The sequence below is a fragment of the Arabidopsis lyrata genome (genome assembly GCF_000004255.2).
Source record: "Arabidopsis lyrata subsp. lyrata unplaced genomic scaffold ARALYscaffold_7, whole genome shotgun sequence".
Taxonomy (NCBI): domain Eukaryota; kingdom Viridiplantae; phylum Streptophyta; class Magnoliopsida; order Brassicales; family Brassicaceae; genus Arabidopsis; species Arabidopsis lyrata.
The window spans coordinates 21084397-21108414 of NW_003302549.1; the positions used below are offsets into that span (position 1 = coordinate 21084397).

The 24018-nt window shown below is 36.1% G+C and overlaps 8 protein-coding genes across 10 annotated transcripts; 7 read left to right on the plus strand and 1 right to left on the minus strand.

Annotated features, from left to right (window-relative positions):
- The first annotated feature begins 1896 nt into the window (after positions 1-1896).
- LOC9304633 (dynamin-related protein 1A) lies at positions 1897-6568 on the plus strand. Its single transcript, XM_021019256.1, has 16 exons — positions 1897-2499; positions 2842-2905; positions 3001-3108; positions 3203-3304; positions 3401-3451; positions 3600-3661; positions 3824-3914; positions 4010-4074; positions 4293-4487; positions 4743-4862; positions 4934-5004; positions 5145-5370; positions 5477-5527; positions 5631-5859; positions 5943-6082; positions 6171-6568. The coding sequence occupies exons 1-16, from the start codon at positions 2371-2373 to the stop codon at positions 6297-6299; spliced, it is 1833 nt and encodes a 610-aa protein (XP_020874915.1). The 5' UTR covers positions 1897-2370; the 3' UTR covers positions 6300-6568.
- A 273-nt stretch (positions 6569-6841) lies between these two features.
- On the plus strand, positions 6842-9869 carry LOC110226727. Of its 2 annotated transcripts, XM_021019258.1 has the most exons (3): positions 6842-7022; positions 7325-9207; positions 9309-9491. In XM_021019258.1, the coding sequence occupies exons 2-3, from the start codon at positions 7339-7341 to the stop codon at positions 9393-9395; spliced, it is 1956 nt and encodes a 651-aa protein (XP_020874917.1). In that variant the 5' UTR covers positions 6842-7022; positions 7325-7338; the 3' UTR covers positions 9396-9491. The 2 variants fall into 2 exon arrangements, with proteins under 2 accessions (XP_020874917.1, XP_020874916.1); XM_021019257.1 differs by having other exon boundaries at positions 6845-7022; positions 7325-9869.
- An 82-nt stretch (positions 9870-9951) lies between these two features.
- LOC110226728 (putative ubiquitin-like-specific protease 1B) lies at positions 9952-12426 on the plus strand. The gene is made up of 9 exons (XM_021019259.1): positions 9952-10689; positions 10769-10851; positions 10939-11032; positions 11116-11217; positions 11317-11406; positions 11491-11613; positions 11687-11790; positions 11885-11957; positions 12132-12426. Exons 1-9 carry the CDS (start codon positions 10321-10323, stop codon positions 12192-12194), a joined length of 1101 nt encoding a protein of 366 aa, XP_020874918.1. The 5' UTR covers positions 9952-10320; the 3' UTR covers positions 12195-12426.
- Positions 12427-12547: 121 nt separating this feature from the next.
- LOC110226729 lies at positions 12548-14270 on the plus strand. Of its 2 annotated transcripts, none has more exons than XM_021019260.1 (5): positions 12548-13102; positions 13329-13410; positions 13488-13593; positions 13701-13890; positions 13982-14270. In XM_021019260.1, exons 2-5 carry the CDS (start codon positions 13330-13332, stop codon positions 13989-13991), a joined length of 387 nt encoding a protein of 128 aa, XP_020874919.1. In that variant the 5' UTR covers positions 12548-13102; position 13329; the 3' UTR covers positions 13992-14270. The 2 variants fall into 2 exon arrangements, with proteins under 2 accessions (XP_020874919.1, XP_020874920.1); XM_021019261.1 differs by lacking the exon at positions 12548-13102 and adding an exon at positions 13134-13191.
- Positions 14271-15950: 1680 nt separating this feature from the next.
- On the plus strand, positions 15951-17658 carry LOC9304634. The gene is made up of 3 exons (XM_002868516.2): positions 15951-16225; positions 16587-16832; positions 16996-17658. Exons 1-3 carry the CDS (start codon positions 16023-16025, stop codon positions 17012-17014), a joined length of 468 nt encoding a protein of 155 aa, XP_002868562.2. The 5' UTR covers positions 15951-16022; the 3' UTR covers positions 17015-17658.
- LOC9304635 (mediator-associated protein 3) lies at positions 17182-17735 on the plus strand. The gene has a single exon (XM_002868517.2). It carries the CDS (start codon positions 17222-17224, stop codon positions 17504-17506), a length of 285 nt encoding a protein of 94 aa, XP_002868563.1. The 5' UTR covers positions 17182-17221; the 3' UTR covers positions 17507-17735.
- Positions 17736-19853: 2118 nt separating this feature from the next.
- On the minus strand, positions 19854-21656 carry LOC9306665 (B2 protein). The gene is made up of 4 exons (XM_021018693.1): positions 20807-21656; positions 20548-20732; positions 20352-20462; positions 19854-20266 (listed from the first exon to the last, which is right to left on the minus strand). The coding sequence occupies exons 1-4, from the start codon at positions 21489-21491 to the stop codon at positions 20225-20227; spliced, it is 1023 nt and encodes a 340-aa protein (XP_020874352.1). The 5' UTR covers positions 21492-21656; the 3' UTR covers positions 19854-20224.
- Positions 21657-22347: 691 nt separating this feature from the next.
- Positions 22348-23844, plus strand: LOC9306666 (26S proteasome non-ATPase regulatory subunit 8 homolog A). The gene is made up of 5 exons (XM_002868518.2): positions 22348-22515; positions 22641-22719; positions 22825-22927; positions 23001-23264; positions 23345-23844. Exons 1-5 carry the CDS (start codon positions 22411-22413, stop codon positions 23595-23597), a joined length of 804 nt encoding a protein of 267 aa, XP_002868564.1. The 5' UTR covers positions 22348-22410; the 3' UTR covers positions 23598-23844.
- The last annotated feature ends 174 nt before the right edge of the window (positions 23845-24018 follow it).

Genomic DNA, 24018 nt, shown 5'->3' on the forward strand with positions numbered 1-24018 from the left:
CCTCTTTTTAAAGCAGAGAAAACCCTAAATTCATTTTTGGACGTTGGTGATTCTGGTGTTGAAGTGCAGTATCGAGCAAAACAAACCTGGTTTCAATCTCAATCTTTTTTGTTGTTTTCATTTAGTTCCAATGAAACCAGACTCTAGTTTGTCACTTTAAGAATCCCCATTGCTATTTGTTTTCCTCTGAAATTCAAATTCCAATCATATTTGCAGAATCATAATTAGATTGACATGAATATGCAAATACAAAACAAGAACTTGACATCAATTTTGAATTTTGAATAAGCAAGAACCGATGCCTGCAACATTGTTGCTAAGTTTATGTTGATTAACTAATATGAGAATTTATCACAATATCAAATTCATAGACTTACATTAATAATCTCAAAGCTACCAAATAAAATCTCACTAGTGACCAAATACAAGTTTGCTGAGGCAATTTTTTTTGCGAACGTTGACAAATTTGGAGCCTAAATATGTGAAGTCAACGTATAAATGGGGATTTATTTTGCGAACGTAAAAGTTCGAGAATTATTGTGTGATATTGCAAAACTTGAGAAATCAAATGGTCATTTTCCCCAAAAACCTAAAAATAAATACATAACATGTCACATTTTCCAACCTCATTTTTATGAGTTAAGGTTTTGAATAAAATTAAGATAATAACAACAATTTTTAAAAATGTCTTAACTTAATTTGAATAATGAGAGAAAAATTGTTGTTATTATCTTAATTTTATTCAATAGCATATCATAAAAATATAGTTATTTAAATTTCTTAATTTTCTTAACATCTTTTAATTTTTTAATTTATGTTTTTATTTTAAATATGCTATGAAATGTACGTCATTAATTATTTTTGTAGTTATTATGTAACAAAAAATTAACTATGTTTAAGTTAGTATTATTTTATTTTATTTTAATTTGTAATAAATCTTCTTATTATTATTAATATATAATTTAATTAATCTTAATAACATATATTGCAACTTATCCTATAAAAAAACATAAACGGTAACTTTTAAAGCACAAGAGTAGTAACTTGTTTTGATCAGACTGATAACTCATATTTGACAACAAATTTACTACATCAATCTGCAGTTTATACCGTTACTGCAAATCACATCAAATTATAACATCGATTGTAGTTCAACCTTAATAACATGTGTTACCGGTCGGAGTCATCGAGTAATTGTTTAGTTGCATGTACTTAAAGTAAAAGACCTACTAGGGCTAATGTTATGGTATCACTTCTTTTTGTTTTTGACATCAAATAATGTTATCACAGTTTTACTTTTTTGACATCCAATATTATGTTATCACCTCAATGATGTTTTTAGATTGTTGTAAAATTCACCCAAACGTATAGTCCACAATTTGGGATAAATAAGCTCTTTTGGGGCCCATTATAGGATTGTATAAACTGTTGTTTAAACTTATTCGACAATTTGGTTGTCTATATTAGTTTGTTTTATTAAAATTTTAGTCATGTATGCTTGGAGGATAAACTCCAATAGAATGTGTATCTGAAAAACAATTTTATGTGACATACTAGGGAGATTTTGTGGGTTTGTATTTCTCATCATGTAGAACGTCTAGAAAAGATATTACGTTAAATATATGAGTGTATACATTCAAATTTTCAAAACTACAGTAATTTTGTTGTTTAGTGTCATTCTTTCGAATAAACAATCATAATCCTCAACGTCTCTTATCTTTTTTTGAATCGCCCAATCTATGGACCGTTGGCTTATAGGAGGAGTAATGAGGATGTTCGTGGTCCACATGAAATCACTTTTCTCTACTAATAATAATAAGTGATAATCTTTTTATTCGAGTTTTAAAGTATTGTTTAGATTAAACCGATTCACTTTTTTTTTTAAAACAAGAAAATCGACCTTGTTATATTTGTATGGTTGATCCTCCAATAGTATTATCATTTAATTTACCTGGTTAGAGATGTGGAATATTAAGGGGATTGGTTGTCTACTTGTATATATACAACACACCTCGTCGTTTTTGTTTTTCTTTTTAGTCAACTCCGCGTCGTTTTTAAAATATCGAATAAACACCATGCCGTTTTCACATTTTCTTTGGAAAAAACCTTGTATTGGCTTTTTATATAAACCGCTTTCTTCCCCTTTGCTTTTTCCCAGCACTAGCGAATTCTTCTTCATCGACTCAAATTCAAAAACTCATCTCTCTCTATCTCTCTTTCTTTGGTTCCATAGCTCACCGTCGCATCGCAGATCTACACCTGCCGGAGTAGATTTTACCGGCGGAGGTATCAGATCTCGCCGATCTGTTCTAGCTGCTATTGTATTTTGGGTTCTTCATTTGATATTGGGGAAACGAGGAGTAGAGAACGATGGAGAATCTCATCTCTCTGGTTAACAAGATACAGAGAGCTTGCACGGCTTTAGGAGACCATGGAGACTCCAGCGCTTTACCTACTCTTTGGGATTCCTTACCTGCGATTGCCGTCGTCGGTGGTCAGGTTTGCATCTCGATCTCCTTCCCCTTTCGTTATATGCTTGAAGATCTATTTCACGATTCCGAATTGATATTGAGTTGAGGAATTCGAGATGAATTTGCTTAAACTTGGTGTTTTTGCTTATCAACACCTGGATCGTGAGGAATTAGAGTTGAATAGCTTCTACTATGTACTAGTTTTGCAAGCAATTGGTATTGGGGAATGTGGACTTGGCTTTGACTTGGATCTTTTTGTCACTAGTTGGTCTTAAACCATTTAAGCTACGATTGTTGTGGAGAGGGGTTTCTGTACTTTGATAATTCTATGTAGCATAAAGTTTATGTTGTATTCTTATTGTGTTGACAGAGCTCAGGGAAGTCTTCAGTCCTGGAGAGCATCGTGGGAAAGGACTTTTTACCCCGTGGATCTGGTAATTACACTGTCAACACTTGTTGCCTTGTTTTAAATTGAAATTGCTTATTTCCTTGTGTATTGACAATATGCATTTGCGGAAACTTTTTGTAGGCATCGTTACTCGAAGGCCCCTTGTCTTACAATTGCAAAAGATCGATGATGGAACCCGGGAGTATGCAGAGTTTCTTCACCTCCCGAGGAAAAGGTTTACTGATTTTGGTGGGTTCCGGTTGTCTCATTTGCAGTTCAAGTTTTATCTTCTCCTATATTGCATAATTCATTGATTAATGCTTACTTTAATCACCTCTTATAGCTGCTGTGAGGAAGGAGATTCAAGATGAGACTGACAGAGAGACTGGACGCAGCAAGGCTATTTCTAGTGTTCCCATTCACCTTAGCATATACTCTCCCAATGGTTAGGACAACCCAAAATCTCTTTCCAATTGTATGTGCTTTTTGTTTTCCTGACATGTCATTCTCTAATTTTTTATCCTCTTTGCTATGTGTACAGTTGTCAACTTGACACTGATAGATCTTCCAGGGCTTACAAAAGTTGCTGTTGGTAAGTTACATTAACCGCACTCCATACTGGAACAGTAGAGCAAGAAGTTTTGGTCTACTTCTCTAGCGATGGAGCATGAGGCAATAGACTTTATTCTCTACCATACATAATTTAGCATGACACGAAAATTTGCTTTTGGTTGATGTAGATGGACAATCTGATAGTATAGTGAAGGACATTGAAAACATGGTTCGGTCCTACATTGAAAAGGTAAATGAAATGCTTACTCCCAGACCCTTTAATGTTTTATATATCGCCAGTTTAAATTAGGTTTGGTAATATATAAGTATTCTCCCTATATTTGTTTTGTTTCCGTAGCGCAAATGAGTTGACACGATTCTGTTTTTTTTTATGAACTAAATTTCCTTATAGCCCAACTGCATCATTTTGGCAATCTCACCTGCAAACCAAGATCTTGCTACCTCAGATGCAATTAAAATTTCCCGTGAGGTTGATCCATCGGGTGAGCATTTTACAAACAACTTATTTTTCCACCAAAGAGACCCAAGACATTATGCTGTCATCCTATGTCTCTTTTAATCTTGGTGATCTTCACAGGGGAGAGAACATTTGGTGTCTTGACAAAGATTGATCTTATGGACAAGGGGACTGATGCAGTGGAAGTAAGTTAAAGTCCCAGTTTATAGAATAGTTGTACTATAATCTCGAATTATTGTGAATACAATGTGTTGGAAATGTAGAATGATTTATATTTGTAAATAGTCTATAATATGATGCTGGAGCTATAAAATGCTAATTTGTGTAGTAACATAATACATATGTTTCCTCATTAATGTTTATTGCTTGCACCGCTACTTACCAAATGATATTTTTTGCTCAGATTCTGGAAGGGAGATCTTTTAAACTTAAATATCCATGGGTTGGTGTCGTCAACCGTTCCCAAGCAGATATTAACAAGAATGTCGACATGATTGCGGCTCGGAAAAGAGAGAGGGAATACTTTTCCAATACTACTGAGTATAGGCACCTTGCTCATAAAATGGGTTCCGAGCATTTGGCAAAGATGCTCTCCAAGGTATGTGCTTTCACGGGGATATGAGTAGTTTTCTTCACCAGGGTCCTTATAATAAGTAGAAGTTGGCATTCTGAAATTTGTTAGGACTGGTAAATAGGAGTTTCAGGGCTAGTGTTTTCACGATTGGTGCCAATTTTCTTAGCAGCCGACAGAAAATACTAAGAAACTAGGAAGTTTTTGGCAATGCTCAGCACATTTCTCTATATACAACCATCAGCACAGAGCCTAATTGCAACATTTTTTTTTGTTGCACAGCATCTAGAACATGTGATCAAGTCGAGAATTCCAGGCATTCAGTCACTTATTAACAAAACAGTATCAGAGCTGGAAACTGAACTAAGTCGCCTTGGAAAGCCTATTGCAGCTGATGCAGGGGTAAGATTGTGTATTCTTTTATTTTTGATTGAATTGCTAGCTATCAATATTTACTTACTGTTTTGGTGCAGGGGAAGTTGTACTCAATAATGGAGATATGTCGGCTTTTTGATCAAATATTCAAGGAGCATCTTGATGGAGTGTACGTTTTGACTCTTTTTGCTTCAAATGTTTAAGATTAAACCATGAGTTGTTATAGTGTCTGAGTTGATATTTCGACTCTTAATCATCTGAAACTACAAAAGGAAAATTGTAATTCTGAGCCAATGGTTGATTACACAGGCGTGCTGGTGGTGAAAAAGTGTATAACGTGTTTGACAACCAGCTTCCCGCGGCTCTGAAGAGACTCCAATTTGACAAGCAGCTAGCTATGGACAACATCCGGAAGCTGGTCACTGAGGCTGATGGTTACCAGCCTCACTTGATTGCTCCTGAGCAAGGTTACCGTCGTCTCATTGAGTCTTCTATTGTCTCCATCAGAGGCCCTGCTGAAGCATCTGTTGACACCGTATGAACTCTTTACTTTCGTCTCTAAAAAAAAAAGCATCAAAAACCTAACAAAAAACAATAAGCTTCTCTCCTGTTTGGTTTATTTTCCTATGGTTAAATATTAGGTTCATGCCATCTTGAAGGATCTGGTTCACAAGTCTGTGAATGAGACTGTGGTACGTTATTTTTTCTTTTAGTAATATATATATATATATATATATATACCTCCAACGACTTAGTACTTTTGTACAATGTTATAGACGGTTTGAACATGTGCAGGAACTAAAGCAATACCCAGCTCTGAGAGTGGAGGTGACAAACGCAGCCATAGAGTCGCTGGATAAAATGCGGGAAGGAAGTAAGAAAGCAACACTGCAGCTGGTTGACATGGAGTGCAGTTACCTCACTGTTGATTTCTTCAGGAAACTTCCCCAGGATGTTGAGAAGGGTGGTAACCCCACACACTCCATTTTCGACCGCTACAACGATTCCTATCTCAGACGAATTGGTAAGGTTAAACCATATAAATATATAATTATCTGGTGCGGTATATATTCCTATATCTCATACACCTTTCACATTTGGCAACAGGATCCAATGTTTTGTCTTACGTGAACATGGTCTGTGCTGGCCTGCGAAATTCAATCCCCAAGTCCATCGTTTACTGCCAAGTCCGAGAAGCCAAGCGCAGTCTCCTTGACCATTTCTTCGCCGAACTCGGTACCATGGACGTAAGTTCTCTCCTTTCTTTTGCCTTAAGCATAAAGAAAATCTATTCGGGTAAATAGTTGACTGAACAAAACTGATCAATTACAACAGATGAAGAGGCTTTCGTCTCTGTTAAACGAAGATCCAGCCATCATGGAGAGACGCAGTGCCATCTCGAAGCGGCTAGAGTTGTATCGAGCAGCCCAATCCGAGATCGACGCTGTTGCTTGGTCCAAGTGAAACCGGCATCTCATGTCCACTGTTTTGCTCGGTTCTGGTCGGTCCGTGTGGCTCAGACTCGGAACAGAGATTTAGGTTCTGTAATTTTTATAAGATGGTCTTCCCGATACCATGCAATATCGTTTTATATAACATCATATTGTTTGTCCTACCTCTTTGTTTTTTGTCCATCACCCGATATGTTATGTAGATCGTTTTATAACATCCACATTGTTTATTCTACCACTCTGTTTTTTTGTCGATCACCCATTATGCTTGAGCTTGACCTATCGATCTTGTTTGTTATGGTGATAACTTTTTCTTTGCCTGGATTCTTGGTTCGAACCGGTGCAACATAATTGAGCTTAGTACAGTTGTATCTGGTTACAAAGAAAATAGAGAAAGTCTAATCTAACTGATCAAACTGTTGATGGTTCAACTTAAAAAGATTAAGAAAGAAAACACAAAGATATGCGGTAAATAAAATAGGGTTTTTTTTTTCTTCAGAAAAGAGCGTATTCTTTATCAAAATTGTTCCATTATCACTAATCAGGCATGTTTTGCCTCATTTATGAAAATCGCAATTAATTGATTTTTTTTTTACCATAAGTAGGAGCGTACTGTAAATTAATTGCAATAGGGCCGTCGTTTTACCATTTCAGTAAGTGTTCTCTTCGCCGACAAAATAACCGCAGCCAACGGCGGAAGAACTTCGGGTAAAACTACGCAAAGAGTCTTCTTCAAGTAAGCTTTTCTTCGCCTAAACTAAGTAAAAAGTTGTAGTCTTTAACCTCACTCACAGTTCATCTTGTAAGTCGCATTCGACAAAAATTAAAAAAAGGTCAAGCTTTTAGGGTTTATCCATTTGCTGGGTTTATTGAATCACCTTCTCTATTAAAAAGCTTTCTCCTTTATTGTTGTCTTCCATGTCGTATTGTTGCTGCTATTGTTACCTTCTGCAATTGAGATCTAGGGTTTCTCAAATTGCGAACATGGCTTTGTGTTTTCCGATTGAAACCCATAAGTTAGTTTGTTTCTATTTGAAGGTATTGTGGTGCTCATGGATACAAGAAAGGTTCCAGTGTTCTGTTATTGGAATGGTTGTATTAAAGATGGTCCTGATGGTCCAATTTACGAAGGGTCAAGTCCAAGAGTGATTAGAGTTGAAAGCAAGATTAAATTATCCACATTGTTGGATGGTCTGCATCGACTTACTGGATTCCAAAGGGGAAAGTTTCATATTGATTTGATTGGTAGGTACCCTTCCATTGTTCAGCAACCGATGGTCAAGTTTATGCGTTTACCAATTGTGGATGATTGTAGCCTTGAGACCATGCTTGAGGTTCCAAGCTACAATCCTTCTGTCAATATTGTGGAGTTTTACTTAGAGATCAAACCGGTTGTTTCTAATCGCTCGCTATTGGCAAATCATGCAACCCGAAAGCGTTCTCGGCAAGAGGATGCTAATGTTGATGCACATGGAAATGTGAGTATGAGAAATACTACACAAAGAAGCCCGCCAGAGGATAAAAATGACGGGCGGGTTAAAGATGAGAAGATTATGGATGATGGTAATAATGAGGCTGTAGAGAAGGATTCAAAGATGAAAAAGCTAAGTCTAACCATAGACCTCTGCGTTAGTGTCCCGAAGCAGATGATTCTCTCTAGTACATGGCTCGATGAACGTGAGTTGCATGTTGGGATGGTTTTTGGAGATAAAGATGAGCTGGTTAAAGCAGTGAAGCTGTACTCTGATAGAAGGCAAAGAAAGTACCGTGCAGACGAGTGTTTATCTACTTTTCAATGCAGTAGAGGCTGCATATGGGTTCTCAAGGTAGCTGAAACGAAGAGCAATGGCTTCAAGATAACAGAATATTCAGGTCCACATACTTGTCAGCCAGCAGATGTGGGCTCAGATTTTCTGGCAGGTGAGATCCAAGGTCTCATAAAGGCTCAGCCCTCTCTCTCAATTGCGGACCTGTTCGCGTGGGTAAAAGGAGACTTTGGCTACACAGTCTCGCATTCTATTATGTCGGATGCTAAAAAGAAAGCGACTGTTGCAATCTTGGGAGATTTGGACAAGAGTTTTAGCGTACTGCCCAAGTTAATGGCTGCTCTCTGCTCATCTAATAAGATGGTTTTAGACTGGCAATACGATAGTTTTCCTGATCCCAAGGATGCATCCTTCCGTTCTGTGTTTTGGGCGTTTCAGCAGTCAATTGAAGGGTTTCCTCACTGCAGACCTCTCATTATAGTGGATACGGTAGACTTGAGCGGTAATCACCCTGCAAAGCTATTGGTTGCAGCGGGACGTGATGCTGAAAGCAGGATTTTTCCACTTGCCTTTGCGGTTATTACCCAAGAAAGTTTGTCAGCTGATAATTGGCGTTGGTTCTTTGCATGCATCAGAGAGAAAGTAACTCAAAGGAATGGGCTTTGTCTAATAACAAGTCTGAATCCTGACATAGTTGCAGTTGTTAAGGAACCTGAGTGTCAGTGGGCGCAACACCGATTTTGTCTTAGGCATCTGTGCTACAAATTTTATGATGTTTTCAGTAATAATCTCATGACAGAGTTTGTTTTCAAGGCTGGAACCACAACGTACGAACCACTTTGTGATTACTACTTGATGAAAATTGAAGGGATGAATCCGGATGCTCGGAAATGGTTAGACGAAATACCTCTGCATCAATGGGCTCTGGCTCATGATGATGGCGGGCTGAGATATGGGATCAGGACAACGAACATAATCTATAGGACATATGATTTCATAAACAAAGCCCTTGATCTTCCAATCACAACCTGCATCTTGCTAATCTTTGATCACCTGGCAGAGCTTTTCAAATTTCGACGTGGTCATCCTGGGGAATCACTCAATGGAAAAGACTTGTATGCGGAACAAGTCATGACATATTTTGAAGCGTACAAGGTAGATTCTACAACGCATAATGTATTGCCATTAGACTTCACACGGGAGAAGTTTGAGGTCACGCATCAAGATGGAAAATTGAGTTTTGTTGTTCATCGCAGCGATCAGCTTTGCACTTGTGGGAATTGGCAACTTCACAAGGTTCCGTGTTCGCACGTGATAGCGGTTTGCAGGAGGCTGAACATTGATCATCTGCAGTATGTTGATGACTTTTACCGTACAGAAAATTTTCTTGCAGTGTACGCGACTGATTTCAATCCGCTTCCAGGCGTCGCAGATTGGCCTGAAGCTTCCCAAGTTCCAAGATTGTTTCCTCCTGGAAGTAGTCCGATATCAGCTGAGCCAAGAAAAAAGGTTACCGGAGAAAAAAGACGATCCAAGACTGGTAAAAAGAAAAAGGAAAGGTCTGAAGTGTTGAAAACGGAACCAGAGCCAAATCGTGAAGACGTTTTGGTTTGTTAACTGATTTTACATGAATTTAGTTTGGTTTGGCTTGTTTGCGTTTAGGGAAAGGCTATAGAAGTTGGTGAATGTTGAAACAAAACATTAACGATTTTTTTTTGTTGGTAAGATATGTTTAGCCTTCCCTTAAACATTAACGATTATTTTTTGATGGGAGATTGTATTTTGAGTATTAGTTATCTCACTAAACACTTGAAAAACGATTTCCAAGAGATAGTTTAGTCTAAACAAACTCTATAAACCACTCTAACTAAGAACAACCGTAGTTTTATAAACTTGATTAAACCAAACCGCGAAGATAGTTTGGTAAACAGAATTCGCATCGGTTTTGGTGTGGTTTGGCTCAGTCTGAGTATAGGGGAGAAATTTTGCCAGAGAAGTTGGTAACTAATGAGCCAGAGAAGGTGGTAACTAATGAAACATTTTTGTATAAACCGATATATGGAGTTCTTGTAAAGTTGGTTTAGGTAAACCAAAACAGAATTCACATATCGGTTTTGTTTCATTTTCATTAAATTCGGATTAGTGAGTGAGTACTTCATATGTAACTGGAAAATGGCTCTGACGATTATCGAGTTGGTGAAGTAGAAAGTTATGGTCAAACCCTAAAAAATTTTGACTCCTGTCTCTCCCGCTTCATCTTCTCCAGTTATGGCTATTGTACCCAACACTTGCAATCGCAACCGCAACATCTCGTTCCGACATTCCCCAGATTTGAAGGCTCGCTCGGACAAACCAGTTTCTTCGTCTTGTAATAATACTACAAGAACATCGAGTCTCAGACAAGAATTTCACGCCAGTTGCAAAGGGTTTCTTAGATTCAAATTGTGGGTTCGTGCTTCAGTGTCATTAAAAAAGAAAGCAGCAAGACGTCTTAGAGATGATCATAAAGATTCACAATCTCAACAAGTTGTTCCAGATGATGACAGGATTGAGGAACATTCTTCTTCTACTAATTGGGGTTTTAAAAATGGCAACAATTTCTTAGTATCATCAATAGATAAGAAGAAGCTTGCTGAGGTAATGATTCTAATTTAATACTCTTTCTTGGTGGATGCAATGCAAGATTGTTTTCTAAATTGCAATCATGACTTGTTAGATTTCTCTATGTGGTGAACCTTTCCGACCACTCAAAGAGGAGGAAGTAGCTCAAGTTGAGAGTGCCTTCTCTAGGAGCAATGGGTATTTATTATATATTTCAGCATTAGCATATATCATGTGATTGACTTGATTGAGAATTTAACCACTTGTGTTGCTTTGCTATCTCAGAATGAAGATCTTGGTTTCACATAAAAAGTCCAATATTGATATCTCTGGAGATACTATACAATGCCTAATGCCGAATCAATGGCTTAACGACGACGTACCTCAAGTCAAGAGTTCCTTATGTTTTTTTTCATTATTAGTGTATCATGTTTTATGTTCTTCTTTGTTTTATATATATAGGTCATTAATCTCTATCTCGAGTTGCTGAAAGAGAGAGAAACTAGAGATCCCCAAAAGTACTTCTTCAAGTGTCATTTCTTCAATACCTTCTTTTACATTAAGGTTTGCTTTCTTTCTCTTTTACTTCTCATGCTTCTTTAAATACATTAAGGTCTATGTTTCCTCATTTGTTCAGCCATGACTTACTTTACATTTGTTCAGCTCGTATGCGGCTCTGGTTACAACTACAAAGCTGTCAATAGATGGACTACCAAGAAAAAGCTAGGATATTATCTTATGGACTGTGACATAGTGAGGTTTTCTTTTTTTTGTAAAAATTTTCAATATATATATATATATATATAATCCAATTTGATTGATGATGAACCTGTGCAGATATTTGTTCCAATCCACATAGGTATACATTGGTCCCTGGCAGTGATTAACAATAGGGAGCGCAAGTTCGTGTATCTTGATTCATTAGTTAATGGAGTTAATCCTGAAATTTTGAATGCTCTGGTATAACTTCTTGATCATAAAACTCTGTCATTTGCATTTTTGGAGATTATTGAACCAGTATTTATTGTTTAAGGCAAAGTACTTGGTGGATGAAGCAAAAGAAAAGAGTAAAAAGAATATTGACGTTAGTTCATGGGACATGGAATACGTTGAAGAATGTCCTCAGCAACTGAATGGGTACATAATTCCCATTTTGCTATGTTATTCATCAAATTTGTAAGGAATATTATCTTAATTAAATCTGACACTAGTCTTTTGCAATAATTCGCAGGAACGACTGTGGGATGTTTATGCTTAAATACATTGATTTTTACACTAGAGGATTGAGTCTACAATTTAGCCAGGTAATAAGAGATGTCGTCAAGGTCTGCATTTGTTTAGCAACCTTTTAGAGCAGATGAGAATTTGTTGATTATGGAATTTAATTAGGTGGTGGTGAAACATGTGTTAAGACCGGTACTATAAAATATGTTTTTTCTTTTCTTTCATTTTCTCTTTTATTCATCTATCTTTTGCAGAAAGACATGCCATACTTCAGGTTAAGAACAGCAAATGAGATACTGAGACTGCGAGCCGACTAATAGTGCCCTCTTCTTGTTGACATCAGCTTGCTATTTTACAAAGCCAACAATGATTCATATTAGATAAGCTGTGGCGAATGCTAGATATCTTTGTAGCTTCCTCAAAATATTTGTTTAATTTTTCATTCTTTTGAAAAATATAGAAGAATCGAAAGGTTATATTTGTTGAGAACCTTTTAGAATTCTGTTTTATTGTTTAGTGAAGGATGAATCTTCATTTTGTTTACCCTAACCGAGTAATAATAAGTTTGGTGGCTAAATTGCAGATTGTAATGCATCTCTTTAAGTCTTTACCATAATAACCTCATGAATGAATGTGGTAACAGTGGTTGCAGAGGGTGTAATTACAACTGCTTTGTGTTCTGTTCCTTAGTGAAAGAAGAATCTCCATGTTGGCTTGAATGATTGCATATTTTGTGATGCATCCATCTCTCTGTCTCTAGACTAATCTGAGGTGACAAACGCGGCCACAGGGTCGCTGGATAAAATGCGGCAAGGAAGTAAGAAAGCAGCTAGCTACAACGATTCCTATGAATTTGCTATCCAACTGTTGATGGATCAACTTACAAAAAGATAAAGGATACAAAAATATGTGTAAATAGAAGAGGGGAGGCTGGGAGGGGATTCTATTGCTTAATGCATATCAAAAGTGCAGAAGAGAACTCTTAACTGATTCGAAACCGGAAACTGATATTGTCGGTTCGGTTTAGTCGGTTTCTGCCGAATGCCTAGGACTAGTTTAAGTAAGGGAAACCAAAGGTCTTTGACACATGTTTCTGATCCACGTCAGCATGAAATTCTAAACGACGTTTCAGCGTATCTTTTGTATAACACTTTCGCTTCTAATTAGGGTTTATCGTTTGCATCGCTCTTGCCACTATCTCCGGAGTCTGTTTGATTAGTTTAAGGTGAGTGAGTGACCCGATTGATTATTTATCTATGGTTTGAATTCTTGTTTACCTCTTGTTTTGTTAGCTAAGATTGGAATCCCGCTAAGGTTTTATCTTTTTTCCATGAATTTAGTATTTGCATATTATAGGATTAGAAAGAAGGGTCTCTAGCTACTTGATTTAAGCAGTGAATGTTTGTTTACACCTAATCTCTCTTAATCTTGGAAACATGATCTTCTCTTAGGATGGAGGAATTAAGCCAAATCTTGAAGAACAATAGGACCGATGATCTCACTTGGTTTTGCTCTCTCTCAGAATCTGAACTGGTAAATATTGTTGACGCAAGCCATTTATTCTCCTTCTTTCTTCAGTCAAGCTAACATTAATCAATCATTTTCTTCAGGATCTGCTCATCAGCTTAAAGCAGCTAGTCATTCAACGCGCCAAAATAAGCGGTCTCCAAGATCTAGTAGCTGACCAATTGGATCTTAAGATGCTCCTAGCTCTCGGTTCTCTTCTAACTTCCGACACTTTTTTTTTTTTTGAAATCCTGAAATCTGTTATTGTGAAGCTATTCATCTTTGATCTTGTGACACAAGTATATGGTATCTTGCAGGGTTTGTGCTAATGGAGTATGTAAGAAAAAGGGTAGAAGATGATACTTCTCTTGACCCAAGTGTTGTTCAACAACTTAGCCTTTTGGATAGTTGTAACTTGTTGAAAACGGATGTAGATGATACTGTAGACATTGAGGAGATTCTGACTGAAATCTGCAACAAGAATTCAAAAAAGAAAACACGGAAAAGGTTGTAAGTGGTACAGAGTCTAACGACTTAGCGGAAGGTCCTTAATGTATTCCATGCTAAATACTTATATGCATTTCTTTCGTGTTTGAAGGAGTCGGTAAGCCTGCTGCGATGTAGAAATCTGACTGCTGGACAAGGAACAGCGAGAGGAAGAAATCGGAATGCTCATCAGCAGGAGCACAAGACTAATGAGTATCAAGATTAGCTACTTTGTGGTCTCTGACCACTATTTTTTGAAACATGTAATTTTGAGGCTTGTTTGGGACATATTAGACTTGTTTTTGGGCTTTTTGACCAAATTTTTTGGTTGTGTTCAGCCTACTCTAAGATGTAATTCATAATCGAGGCTCAATTAGTACTTTAGTAGTCTTAGACCATCATTATCAATAGGCTCTTAAGACAACTCTTAACTAAGAAATATGTCTTATAACTAACAAAAGTCTCTTAGGTAAGAGACTTAAAGAGACTTTTGTTAGTTATAACTTATAAGACATATTTCTTAGTTAAGAGTTGTCTTTTTTCAGTGTTATCTAAGACAACTCTTAACCCCAATGAGGGTTTCTAAGCATTGGTTTCTTAAATAATATCAAAGTGTAAGTATCTATATATACATTTTTGAATGACTTTTAGCAAATAAATCCTGGAGTTGGATCTTATTTACGGATGAATGCCATTGGCATTAATTATTTAAATTTGAAAAATATTACTTAAAGATATTACCAATACGATTTCGAGAATCATAAATTCATATCTTCCTTAATTTTCTGAGTCATTAATGTGATAATCTTTAGGAAATATTTCTCTGTAAAAAAAAAAAATCCACATTAATGAAGACATTAAAATCGACACTAACAATTAAATTATTTAGATGTTCAATTATTTTAAGATTCTTATATCTTATTTGATATTTTTTTTTTAATATCTCATTCTTTAATTACTGCGTTTAGAATTTATTGGTTGTTACCTATTTTTTGGTGAAATTTATTGGTTGTTACTTAATAAATAATTATGGTGCGTTTATTTTAGTTAATATCTAATTTAAAGGATTTGTTTTCTTTTATTATTAATAAATGAATAACATGTATAGAAATAAAAGATTTTTTTGCGACTCCATAATAAAAATATTAAACTCTTATTTTCTACATTTCTTACACATAATATCCTCTTATTCAATAACAAAAAATATATATTACATATTTTTAAAAATATTTATAATATTTAAATTATATAAAAAATTTGTAATATTAATATTATTTCAACTCTATACAAATTTAATATATATGTATATATATCTTATGGGAACCATTTAAAAGAAATTTTTAAATTGACTTGAATTATATAGCTTTTAAATAAAAGTATTATTAAAAAGAAAAATAACTAAATAATGTTTAATTTCACGGGACGGGTAATATGATGGGACGGGTTTGGGTTGATATTTATAAAAGATCGTATACCACGGGTGAAATCCTAAAATTAACAATCAAAATAATTTATCAAACAAATTACATTTTGATTTTTTTTAAGAAAATATAGCCCCGCGGTGTACCGCGGGTTAAAATCTAGTAGATAAATAATATTATTTAATTATGGATACCTTAAATTTGGAGAAACTTAGCCCAATTGTTTCTTAGTTAAGAAACAATTGGGCTAAATTTCTCCAAATTTAAGGTACCCATCTAATATTTAAATAATATATATATTTTATTATTTGTTAAGGATTATGTTTAGAAACCCCCATTGATGTTGCTCTTAAGAGCCTATTGATAATGGTGCTCTTAGATAACAATAATAAATCATAATTAGAGGATTTTTAATATAAAAAACATTGTAGCTAAAATCACTTAGATTAAAAACTTAACTACATGAAAACTTGGAAGTAGTAACAGTGATTTGCAAGTGATTTTTGGTTTTTAAACTCTTTTTTTTTTTTTGTCAATTTAATACTAAAGAATAAGAGTGTGTTTTTTGCAAAGAAATATGAGAAATTTTTTTGTAACAATAGTATCAAATAAAAAATACCAATAAAAATTTAAAATAAATTTGTAATGTACCCATTTTTATTTTGCGTTTCTGATTTTGTGGCCATTATCTTCTCAGACTCTCTGCTCTTTTAGCTCACAGAAGAAAGAGAGATGGCGAATTCCATTTCATCAATATCTCTTCCTCGATGTTTCATCTTCAACAATGGTAGTCACAAATCAAGGCCATGGCCGAGCTCAAGCAGTCTCATTCTCAATAACTCATCAAATCATCATCATCATCCACTAATCTCTCTTTCTTCTTCGCCAGCTTCCGTCGTAGAAACTGGTGATGACGAAGAAGACCTCATTTTCAGGTACCCTTTTGCTTCTCTTCATCGATTCCATTAGAAAGTTTAAACCTTTCCCAGCTAATCCAATTTCGTTGACATTTTAAGGATTTCAGAGTTAATGATATGATTAGCCGATTAGGGATTATGTTCTGTTGTTACTTGTTAGTGAAAGATTAATCTTCAATATTGTTACCCTGTCATAGCAATGAATCTATTAGTCTCTATACAATAACCTCATAAATATGAATGTTTTGTAACAATGTCCTTGTGTTCTGTTGTTTAGTGAAAGATGAATCTACATGTTGGCTTGAGTGATTGGATATTTTGTCATTTGTGATGCATCCATCTCTCTATAGTCTCTAGACTAACCTGAGGAATGAAACAGTGGTTGCAGAGGGTGTGGGAAAGAAGAGAAAGAGAGTGGGTGTAACGGTGACGGACGGATTCAAGGTGGCATTGCAACTGTCCCTGGTTTCGGTTGGTGGCCCATTAAGGCTTACAGGCCTTGTCCCGCGTTCGTGGAGGCCGGAGGTAGATACCGCCGCATAGGACAGAGCATGGACGAGGTTGCATTTGGTCGTGGTGACTCTAAATCCTCCACTTCTATAGACACCGGTGATTCACTACTAAGGTATGTAATGCAAAGCAACAAAGACCGTCTTTTCGCATATGCATTCAAAAACGTTCTTTAACTCCTAAGTTAGCTTAACAAAATTGTACGAGATTTTCAAAATACTTTGAGAACCTTGCAGAGGAATGATGATCATGTTCTTCTCTCTTTGTTTGTTTTGCAGCAATAAAAAAAAAGCCTAGAAGTTCTAGCAAGTGATATGTATAGCCCAAAGTGAAGAACGTTTTTTGGAATTTGTAATGATACATTAATTGGGCCTAAACATATTATCGGCCCATTTATAAGTTTACAGCCCAATAGTGAAGAAACCTTTAAAAAAACGTTAAAATGATTTTTTTCATTCAGAAGAAAAAAACAAAACCCTTATTAGGTTTCTTTGTCGGCGAGAGATGACATCAATGGAGGAAGTAGCGAGAGAAGAAGTAGAGATCGGCAAGGATCTGCAGAGGAAAATAGAGAAGACGGTGAAGAAGATCTTGGAAAGTTCGAACTTGTACAAGATAACAGAGATCAAGGCGCGAGAAGAAGCTTCACTTGAATTGGATCTTGATCTTTCTCAAGATCCTTACAAGGTCATCGTGAGAGAAGTTGTTGAAAGTTTCCTCGAAGAAGCCGTAAAGGTAATCGGCAATAGGATTGCGATGCTTCCGGAGAGGATAGAGTCGAGTATTTAGATATTGTTAATCAATCTAAAAGGAGTTATTTTTATTTCGATCCGATATTGGATAGTTTTATGGTGAACTTATGTGATTTCTCAAAGATTGTCTCCCGATAAGAAAGATGTGTCTAATTAATTCGGGGAATTGGTAGATGGTGAGATTTTTAAGTTGCAGTAGAAAATGATGGTACACTATTGTAAATCAGTTCTTCTAAATACACAGATCAATGCCGATTTAGACCAAATTAATTTGTTTATATAAGAATTAGATAGGTTAATCTTAATTGGTGAACAATTTTGCGTAGCTCGTGTTTTTTTTTCTTTTGTCATTACATGAAAATAAGGCAACATGTGTCGATGAGACCACCACATGATGGTTAAACAAGAGATAAATTGTAGAAACAAATCATAACTAGAGAACCTAAAGAATGGAAAAACAAGAACGATCCTGGAAGTTCCTTGAATATATGCAACAAAGGCCGAGGAGACCATCAATCGGGAGGAAGATCCTTGCAATATTGGCGAAGATTGAACATCCAAACCACTTCTCACAAGAGGGAATTTTGGGAAGAGAAATGAACTCCATAAAGGAGATAATCGGGCAACAACTACCCGTCAAAACCAGATTCATCGAGAAAAACTTATCATTCAATTTCTTTTCAATATGCCACCAAAGACAGGAAACTAAACTCATAGCGCCAAAGAGCCGTATTGAATACAACAAAGAGACTGCATATTTCAATAATAAATCGCATAAATGCGAAAATTTGAATGTATGGTAAAACCAAATTCGAGAACATACTATAACGTACAAAAGTAAGAGAACATAGTCGAATATGGACTAGTAGGAAGGTAGCAGAGACTCTCTGAACTGAGGCAGGAGAAACGTGAGAGGCTGCGTGGACAACAAGGGTCCGGGCCATACAAGCAGAATCACTAGGATTCATGGGCTTTACTCCCTTGGAAGCCATGTGCAGTGCTCAGGGAGATGCTAACGATGGAAGGGTTAAAGCCCACTAAGGGAATCTTGGCCCAAGCCCACTTCAAAGCCAATGCGGAGGAGAGGCAGAAGGAGCGGTTTGGAGAGGAGGCAAGAGGAACCGACATGTCGACAGGACCGGCTCAACATTTTTATGGGCTCTGGGGCAAAAAAAAAATTTGGGCCCTTAATTTTCTTTTAATATCTTTTTCTTATAAAAAAAATTTGTATGCTATTTATATTAACAAAAATAATTATTAATACTAAAAACAATAAATAAAAAAATTATGGGTTCTTCTAAATTTTATTTTTATGTTATATTCTAATTTTTTAACACTTTTATAAAAAAAAATAAATTAAAAATGGGCCCCTTAATTATTAAAACACGGGATTGGACCCCTGGCCGTCGCACCGCCCGCCCTCCTATCTGAGCCGGCACTGCATGTCGACAGAAGTCGGAACTCGATTCCGGCATAGCTCGTTTAGTTTGGTATATTACGAGTGGCTTCTTTTTTTTTTTTGTCGTACGGCATTAAATGTAAAACGCAAAAGGTCCAAACCCAATGTCAACAAAAGTTCAGCCCATCGAATACAAATCCAAACGTGCACCGTTAAAGCGTGGCACAAGCTGGTCCGCATAAAGCGTCGAGACGAGTCCATGTGTTTGTTCCACTAAGTGTGAACGCATGAATGATTCAAAACAAAGGCCAATTCAAAGTCTTCTTTTATATCCGACAATAACATTATCTAGTCTCTCCACTTACCTACGCTACGTCTTTTCTTTTAAGTTTGGGATCTATTTCTGACATTTTCTCCTATGGTTAGAGAATCTGGCATAAGAACAAAATTAATGCCGACGAAGAAAAATTAAACAAATTGCGAAAAAAAAAACAAAATTTTCTTTTGATATTTTCATGTTATACACTTTAATTGTACACTTTTCTTAACGTGCTTTTCACTAATCAATTTGCTGCTTCAACTAATCTTCCACACATATGTTGTTTGTTTCAACAAATCTTTCATGAAGTGCCTGGATTATTCTATGAAAAGAAAACAACTGAGAGCATCTCCAACCCCACTCTATTTTTTTCTCTAAAACTCTATTATAGAGTATATTTTCTCCAACTCTATTACTCTAAAATAGTAAATGATAGGATTGCTCTATATATAGAGTAACTCTATTTTTTTTTACACTACCTCTATTTTAGAGTAACATATAGAGTGATACATTGGAGAGAAATCATGCTCTATTTTAAAGTTACTCTATTTTAGAGAAAAAAATAGAGATTTACATTGGAGATGGTCTGAACAATGTAGAAAGATTTTATGCAAACAAATGTAAATAATTCCGAATAATATAAATGAAATTCAAGATAAAATTGGGTAAGAAGAAGAAGAGAGCAATTATACAAATATCATACACAAATTGATAAGAGTTCATCATCTCATTTTTCCCCTATTTTGGGGTTGTACATATGTTATTTTATTTAATTTACACAAAAAAAAAAAAACAAAGTGGAGATGAGATCTATTCTTCATCCACCCACACAAAAATAGCACATCTTCTAATTCCCCATATACTCTGGGAAAATACTTTAGAAAAAAAACTGTATAAACTAGTAAAAATACCATTTCTTCAGACAATTATTATTAATACTCCTCCTTATAATCATATATGTATAATGGGGGTATATCTCTCTTTCTGGATTTCAAGTAACAAACCACTATTTTTGTGTTCTTCATTGGTATCCCAATTCAAGGGTTTTGGTCAGCAAAAATGTCCAATAGAGAAAGCACCTGCCAACAAAAACATAACCAAAACTTAAGACTCTGAATGAAAAAAACAAAAAGTGGTTGTGAACTGAAGAAGAAATGAAAGTACCTCGGGGACACTGAGTTCGAGCCGGAACTTAGGACCGTCGTAGTGGTGCAAAATGGGTCGGAAAGAATCTTCTTCCAGTGGCAAACACACTTTCCTCGTTATGGCCCTAACCTTTTATTTTTATTACCCCAAAATTTTGTTATCATTCAGACAAAAGCAAGAGCTTAAAAGAAACGCAAGAAAGTAAGACTAGTACCTGAGCAGGGAAACGAGATTCGCCAGGACATTTCTTGTCTTCAAAAGCATTCAACTCAATGTTGGTTCCTCCGAAGCTAGCTGCCTCGTAGATTCCATGAAGTTGGTGAGTGGAGTAGTTGTAAAGAAACAGAGGAAGTCCTGGAGTTATCGCTCTCACCGAGTCCCTGTATCTTGGTGGCAATCCTAAACAAAAAAAAAAATCAAAAACCAAAAAAACAATCGAAACAGAGTAAGAAGAAAGATGTGTCGATGAATACCGAAAAGCTGGCGTTTGAGATTCTCTTCCATGGTATCGTTGTTGCAGACAAAGATGTAACCACCAATGGTTTCGTTTCTTGGCAAAGCCTCTGCTGGAGGAAGAGTCTTAAACCTCTTGTCTACACCATTATTCTTGTCGTCTTCGTTCCTCTGGTTATTGTTGTTCTGATAATTCTTTCTGTTCTTCTTCCCACCTTTCTGAATCTGATGATCTTCATCGATTCCTTTGTTCTTGTTGTTGTTGTTCTTTAGATTCACGTTGTATCCATACTTGTTCATCGACGTGTAAACCCCTTTGTTGAAATCGCCGTTAACGTTAACGTTGACTGAGTTGAATTTCCAGGTGTCGTTGAACGGTGTGTTGAATTTGTCGATTGGGTTAAAATCGACGGTGGATTTTGATCCCACGGGTCCGAAACCTAAACCCATGTCGTTGTTTGAACCAGAAGACTTCCAGTTCCAGTTGGAATTGATGTTGTCGGAAATTGTCTTCTTCTGATAATAGTCGATCTGGTTGTTCTTGTCGGCAGTGGCGGCGATGTCCAAGTTTCGACGCTCTTTGAAGACAGAGTTTGTGCTCCAGATCGAGTCGTTGAGAGACAGATTCGCTAGATTTGGTGTCTGAACTCTCAACTGGTCGCTGAACTGCCAAAAAGATTGCTGATTGTTGTTGTTATTCTCCATCTCTTCTCTGATTGATCTGGAAAAATCTGATTTTTCGATCTGAGATTATCGAAAGTTGAAAGCTTTTTTGCGATTTTTAGGCAGGTGAAGAAGATCTTTGATGAATTTTGTGAGATTTGGGGTTTGGTTTTAAGCAGAGAAATTGGTGAAAAATGGGTGAGAATTATAAAAGAAGAAGAAAAAAGTTGTAAGCTTTTAATTGGAGCAACTGTGTCATCCAGTAGAAATTTCCACGAAAGTCACAAACCATTGTTTATTTTTTTTTCCTTTTTTTTTTTTTTGTTTTTTTCAAGGTTGCGTGTGAATACGACAAAGTGGATTAGTAAAAAAAGTAATTTATTAAACAAGAAAAACTGTAAGTACAAGGGATAACTACACCCCAAAAAATATTTTATTCAAAATTTACCATTTAGTAGTACCTCTGTCTGATTTTTTTTTTAATATAAAAATTTGCTTAATAAAATTGAACGAATGAGACCATGTAACAGCAGAGACGCGGTCTAGAAGAGCAATTGCAATTATGACGTGGCAGACTTTTGAGACGATATTTATTTGTGGATAGTGACAAATATTTAATTTTGAGATATTATTTTTAGTTTGACAAAAAAAAAAAAAAAAAGAGATATTATTTTCAAACCTTTTTTTTTTTTTTTTGAAAATTTGGGTTGATTTGTCTTAGAGGCTAAGGATTGTGGACCAAACACCAAAAAACGCGTTGACGAGAAAGAGAGTGAGTGTGTCAGCATCAAGTTAGCGACTTTGTTCAACACGTATTAAAATCCCGGGAAGCTTCTATTGGGCCATATTACCACTTTAAGCCCATTAAGTTTGAGATTAAAGAGGCCCATTTACAGCCCAAATTAGAAAACGCAATCTTGTTCTTCTTCTTCTTCCTCGAGCCAGTTTCACAGAGAAAGAGATGGATCCGCAACTAACGGAGGTTTCGCAGCAGTTCGAGAGGTTTAAAGCTGCGTTTATAAGAAAAGATTTCGATTCATGTACCAATCTCTTGTCTCAGCTTAAGGTATTGTATCCTAATTCAATCCGGATCTGTAGATAAAAACAGTGAGTATAGCAGTGTCAAGTTCTTTTTGATGAGTAAATCCTAACTTGAACCAATTGATTTAGAGTTGGTCTTCTTATATTCAGGTTCTTCTGACTAAGTTCACAAGTCTTCCACCTTTGTTTGAGAATACTCCTAATGCAGCTCAAGAATTGACAATTGCTAGTAAGCTTATCTTTGAGTCAGTTTTGGTTAGAAATTCTTTAGGACATTTGTGTTACTTTCTGGATTTTCTGATTATGTAAACTTTTGGAAACTGGCAACTTTCAGGGGATATTTATGAGTATGCTGTTGTTTTAAGCGTAAAAACGGAGGATCAAGACTCGTTCGAGAGAGATTTCTTCCAGTTGAAACCGTATTATGTTGATGCTAGGTGACTAAGGATCTTGTGCTATCACCATTATCTCATTGGATGCAATGCTTTTGCTAATGTGTCTATGTACCAGGAATCGCATTCCGTCATCTCCGCAAGAGAATCTAATCCTGGGGTTGAACCTACTGCGACTGCTTGTTCAGAACAGAATTGCTGAATTCCACACTGAGCTGGAATTACTTTCGTCTGCAACCTTGGAGAATCCTTGCATCAAGCATGCGGTGGAGCTCGAGCAATCCTTCATGGAAGGTGCTTATAACCGTGTGTTGAGTGCTAGACAAACCGCACCTGATGAGACTTACATGTATTTCATGGATCTCTTGGCAAAAACCATTAGGTAAATAAAATGCATAGGCTTCATTGACCCTTTCTCTTGTTTAGCTCCTTGCCATGACTTAATCTCATTGTTATCTTTAGAGACGAAATAGCTGGATGCAGCGAGAAAGCGTACGATCATCTCTCAGTCAGTGAAGGTAGTAAGATGTTGCTCTTCTCTTCTGATCAAGAACTGTTAACATATGTAAATGAGGAGCACCCGGAGTGGGAAGTAAAAGACGGGTTAGTTGTGTTCCAAAAAGCCAAAGAAACCGCACCGTGCAAGGAGATACCGTCACTTCAACTCATCAATCAGACTCTCAGTTACGCCAGAGAGCTCGAGCGTATCGTGTAATCTCATTCTTTGAAACGTTTCAATTTGGGTCATAGACTAGAATTTCCCCAAACAGTTGATTTGATTCATTGGATAGTTTAGCTCTGTTCTTTTTTTTTTTTTTTTGTCGTCTGGTTATAATGCAACTTATATGTTATGGTCACATGAATGATTTCTAGGCTCATAAAGGCAACTCCATTAAATGAGTCCGAGATTGAATTTTGATTCTTGTGTCCCACTTCTTGTAACTATATGTATTTTCTTTAGATTCATTTTTTTTCGAGAACGGGACAAAGAGTATCAAAATTGTTGAGAAGTTGTTTTCTCTTTAATTAACAAAATGTTAAATAATTCTTTCTTCTCTACTTTCTACTCCATTAATTTTCCAACTACAAATCTTCCTTCCGATATTTGTTTTGACTTGTGTATTTTAATAATTGAT

Coding starts and splice junctions, on each gene's coding strand:
- LOC9304635 (XM_002868517.2), top strand. CDS start 17,222: ATGACATCAATGGAGGAAGTAGCGAGAGAAGAAGTAGAGATCGGCAAG.
- LOC9304633 (XM_021019256.1), top strand. CDS start 2,371: ATGGAGAATCTCATCTCTCTGGTTAACAAGATACAGAGAGCTTGCACG. Junction 3,662..3,823: donor TTCGGTCCTACATTGAAAAG/GTAAATGAAATG, acceptor ATTTCCTTATAG/CCCAACTGCATCATTTTGGC. Junction 5,371..5,476: donor CTGAAGCATCTGTTGACACC/GTATGAACTCTT, acceptor GTTAAATATTAG/GTTCATGCCATCTTGAAGGA.
- LOC9306666 (XM_002868518.2), top strand. CDS start 22,411: ATGGATCCGCAACTAACGGAGGTTTCGCAGCAGTTCGAGAGGTTTAAA. Junction 22,516..22,640: donor ATCTCTTGTCTCAGCTTAAG/GTATTGTATCCT, acceptor TCTTATATTCAG/GTTCTTCTGACTAAGTTCAC. Junction 22,720..22,824: donor TCAAGAATTGACAATTGCTA/GTAAGCTTATCT, acceptor GGCAACTTTCAG/GGGATATTTATGAGTATGCT.
- LOC110226729 (XM_021019260.1), top strand. CDS start 13,330: ATGGAGGAATTAAGCCAAATCTTGAAGAACAATAGGACCGATGATCTC. Junction 13,411..13,487: donor CTCTCTCAGAATCTGAACTG/GTAAATATTGTT, acceptor CATTTTCTTCAG/GATCTGCTCATCAGCTTAAA. Junction 13,594..13,700: donor TAAGATGCTCCTAGCTCTCG/GTTCTCTTCTAA, acceptor GGTATCTTGCAG/GGTTTGTGCTAATGGAGTAT.
- LOC9304634 (XM_002868516.2), top strand. CDS start 16,023: ATGGCGAATTCCATTTCATCAATATCTCTTCCTCGATGTTTCATCTTC. Junction 16,226..16,586: donor GAAGAAGACCTCATTTTCAG/GTACCCTTTTGC, acceptor GGAATGAAACAG/TGGTTGCAGAGGGTGTGGGA.
- LOC9306665 (XM_021018693.1), bottom strand. CDS start 21,491: ATGGAGAATAACAACAACAATCAGCAATCTTTTTGGCAGTTCAGCGAC. Junction 20,733..20,806: donor TCTCAAACGCCAGCTTTTCG/GTATTCATCGAC, acceptor TTTTTTGTTTAG/GATTGCCACCAAGATACAGG. Junction 20,463..20,547: donor AATCTCGTTTCCCTGCTCAG/GTACTAGTCTTA, acceptor TAAAAATAAAAG/GTTAGGGCCATAACGAGGAA.
- LOC110226728 (XM_021019259.1), top strand. CDS start 10,321: ATGGCTATTGTACCCAACACTTGCAATCGCAACCGCAACATCTCGTTC. Junction 11,218..11,316: donor ATACCTTCTTTTACATTAAG/GTTTGCTTTCTT, acceptor ACATTTGTTCAG/CTCGTATGCGGCTCTGGTTA. Junction 11,958..12,131: donor TGAGTCTACAATTTAGCCAG/GTAATAAGAGAT, acceptor TATCTTTTGCAG/AAAGACATGCCATACTTCAG.
- LOC110226727 (XM_021019257.1), top strand. CDS start 7,339: ATGGATACAAGAAAGGTTCCAGTGTTCTGTTATTGGAATGGTTGTATT.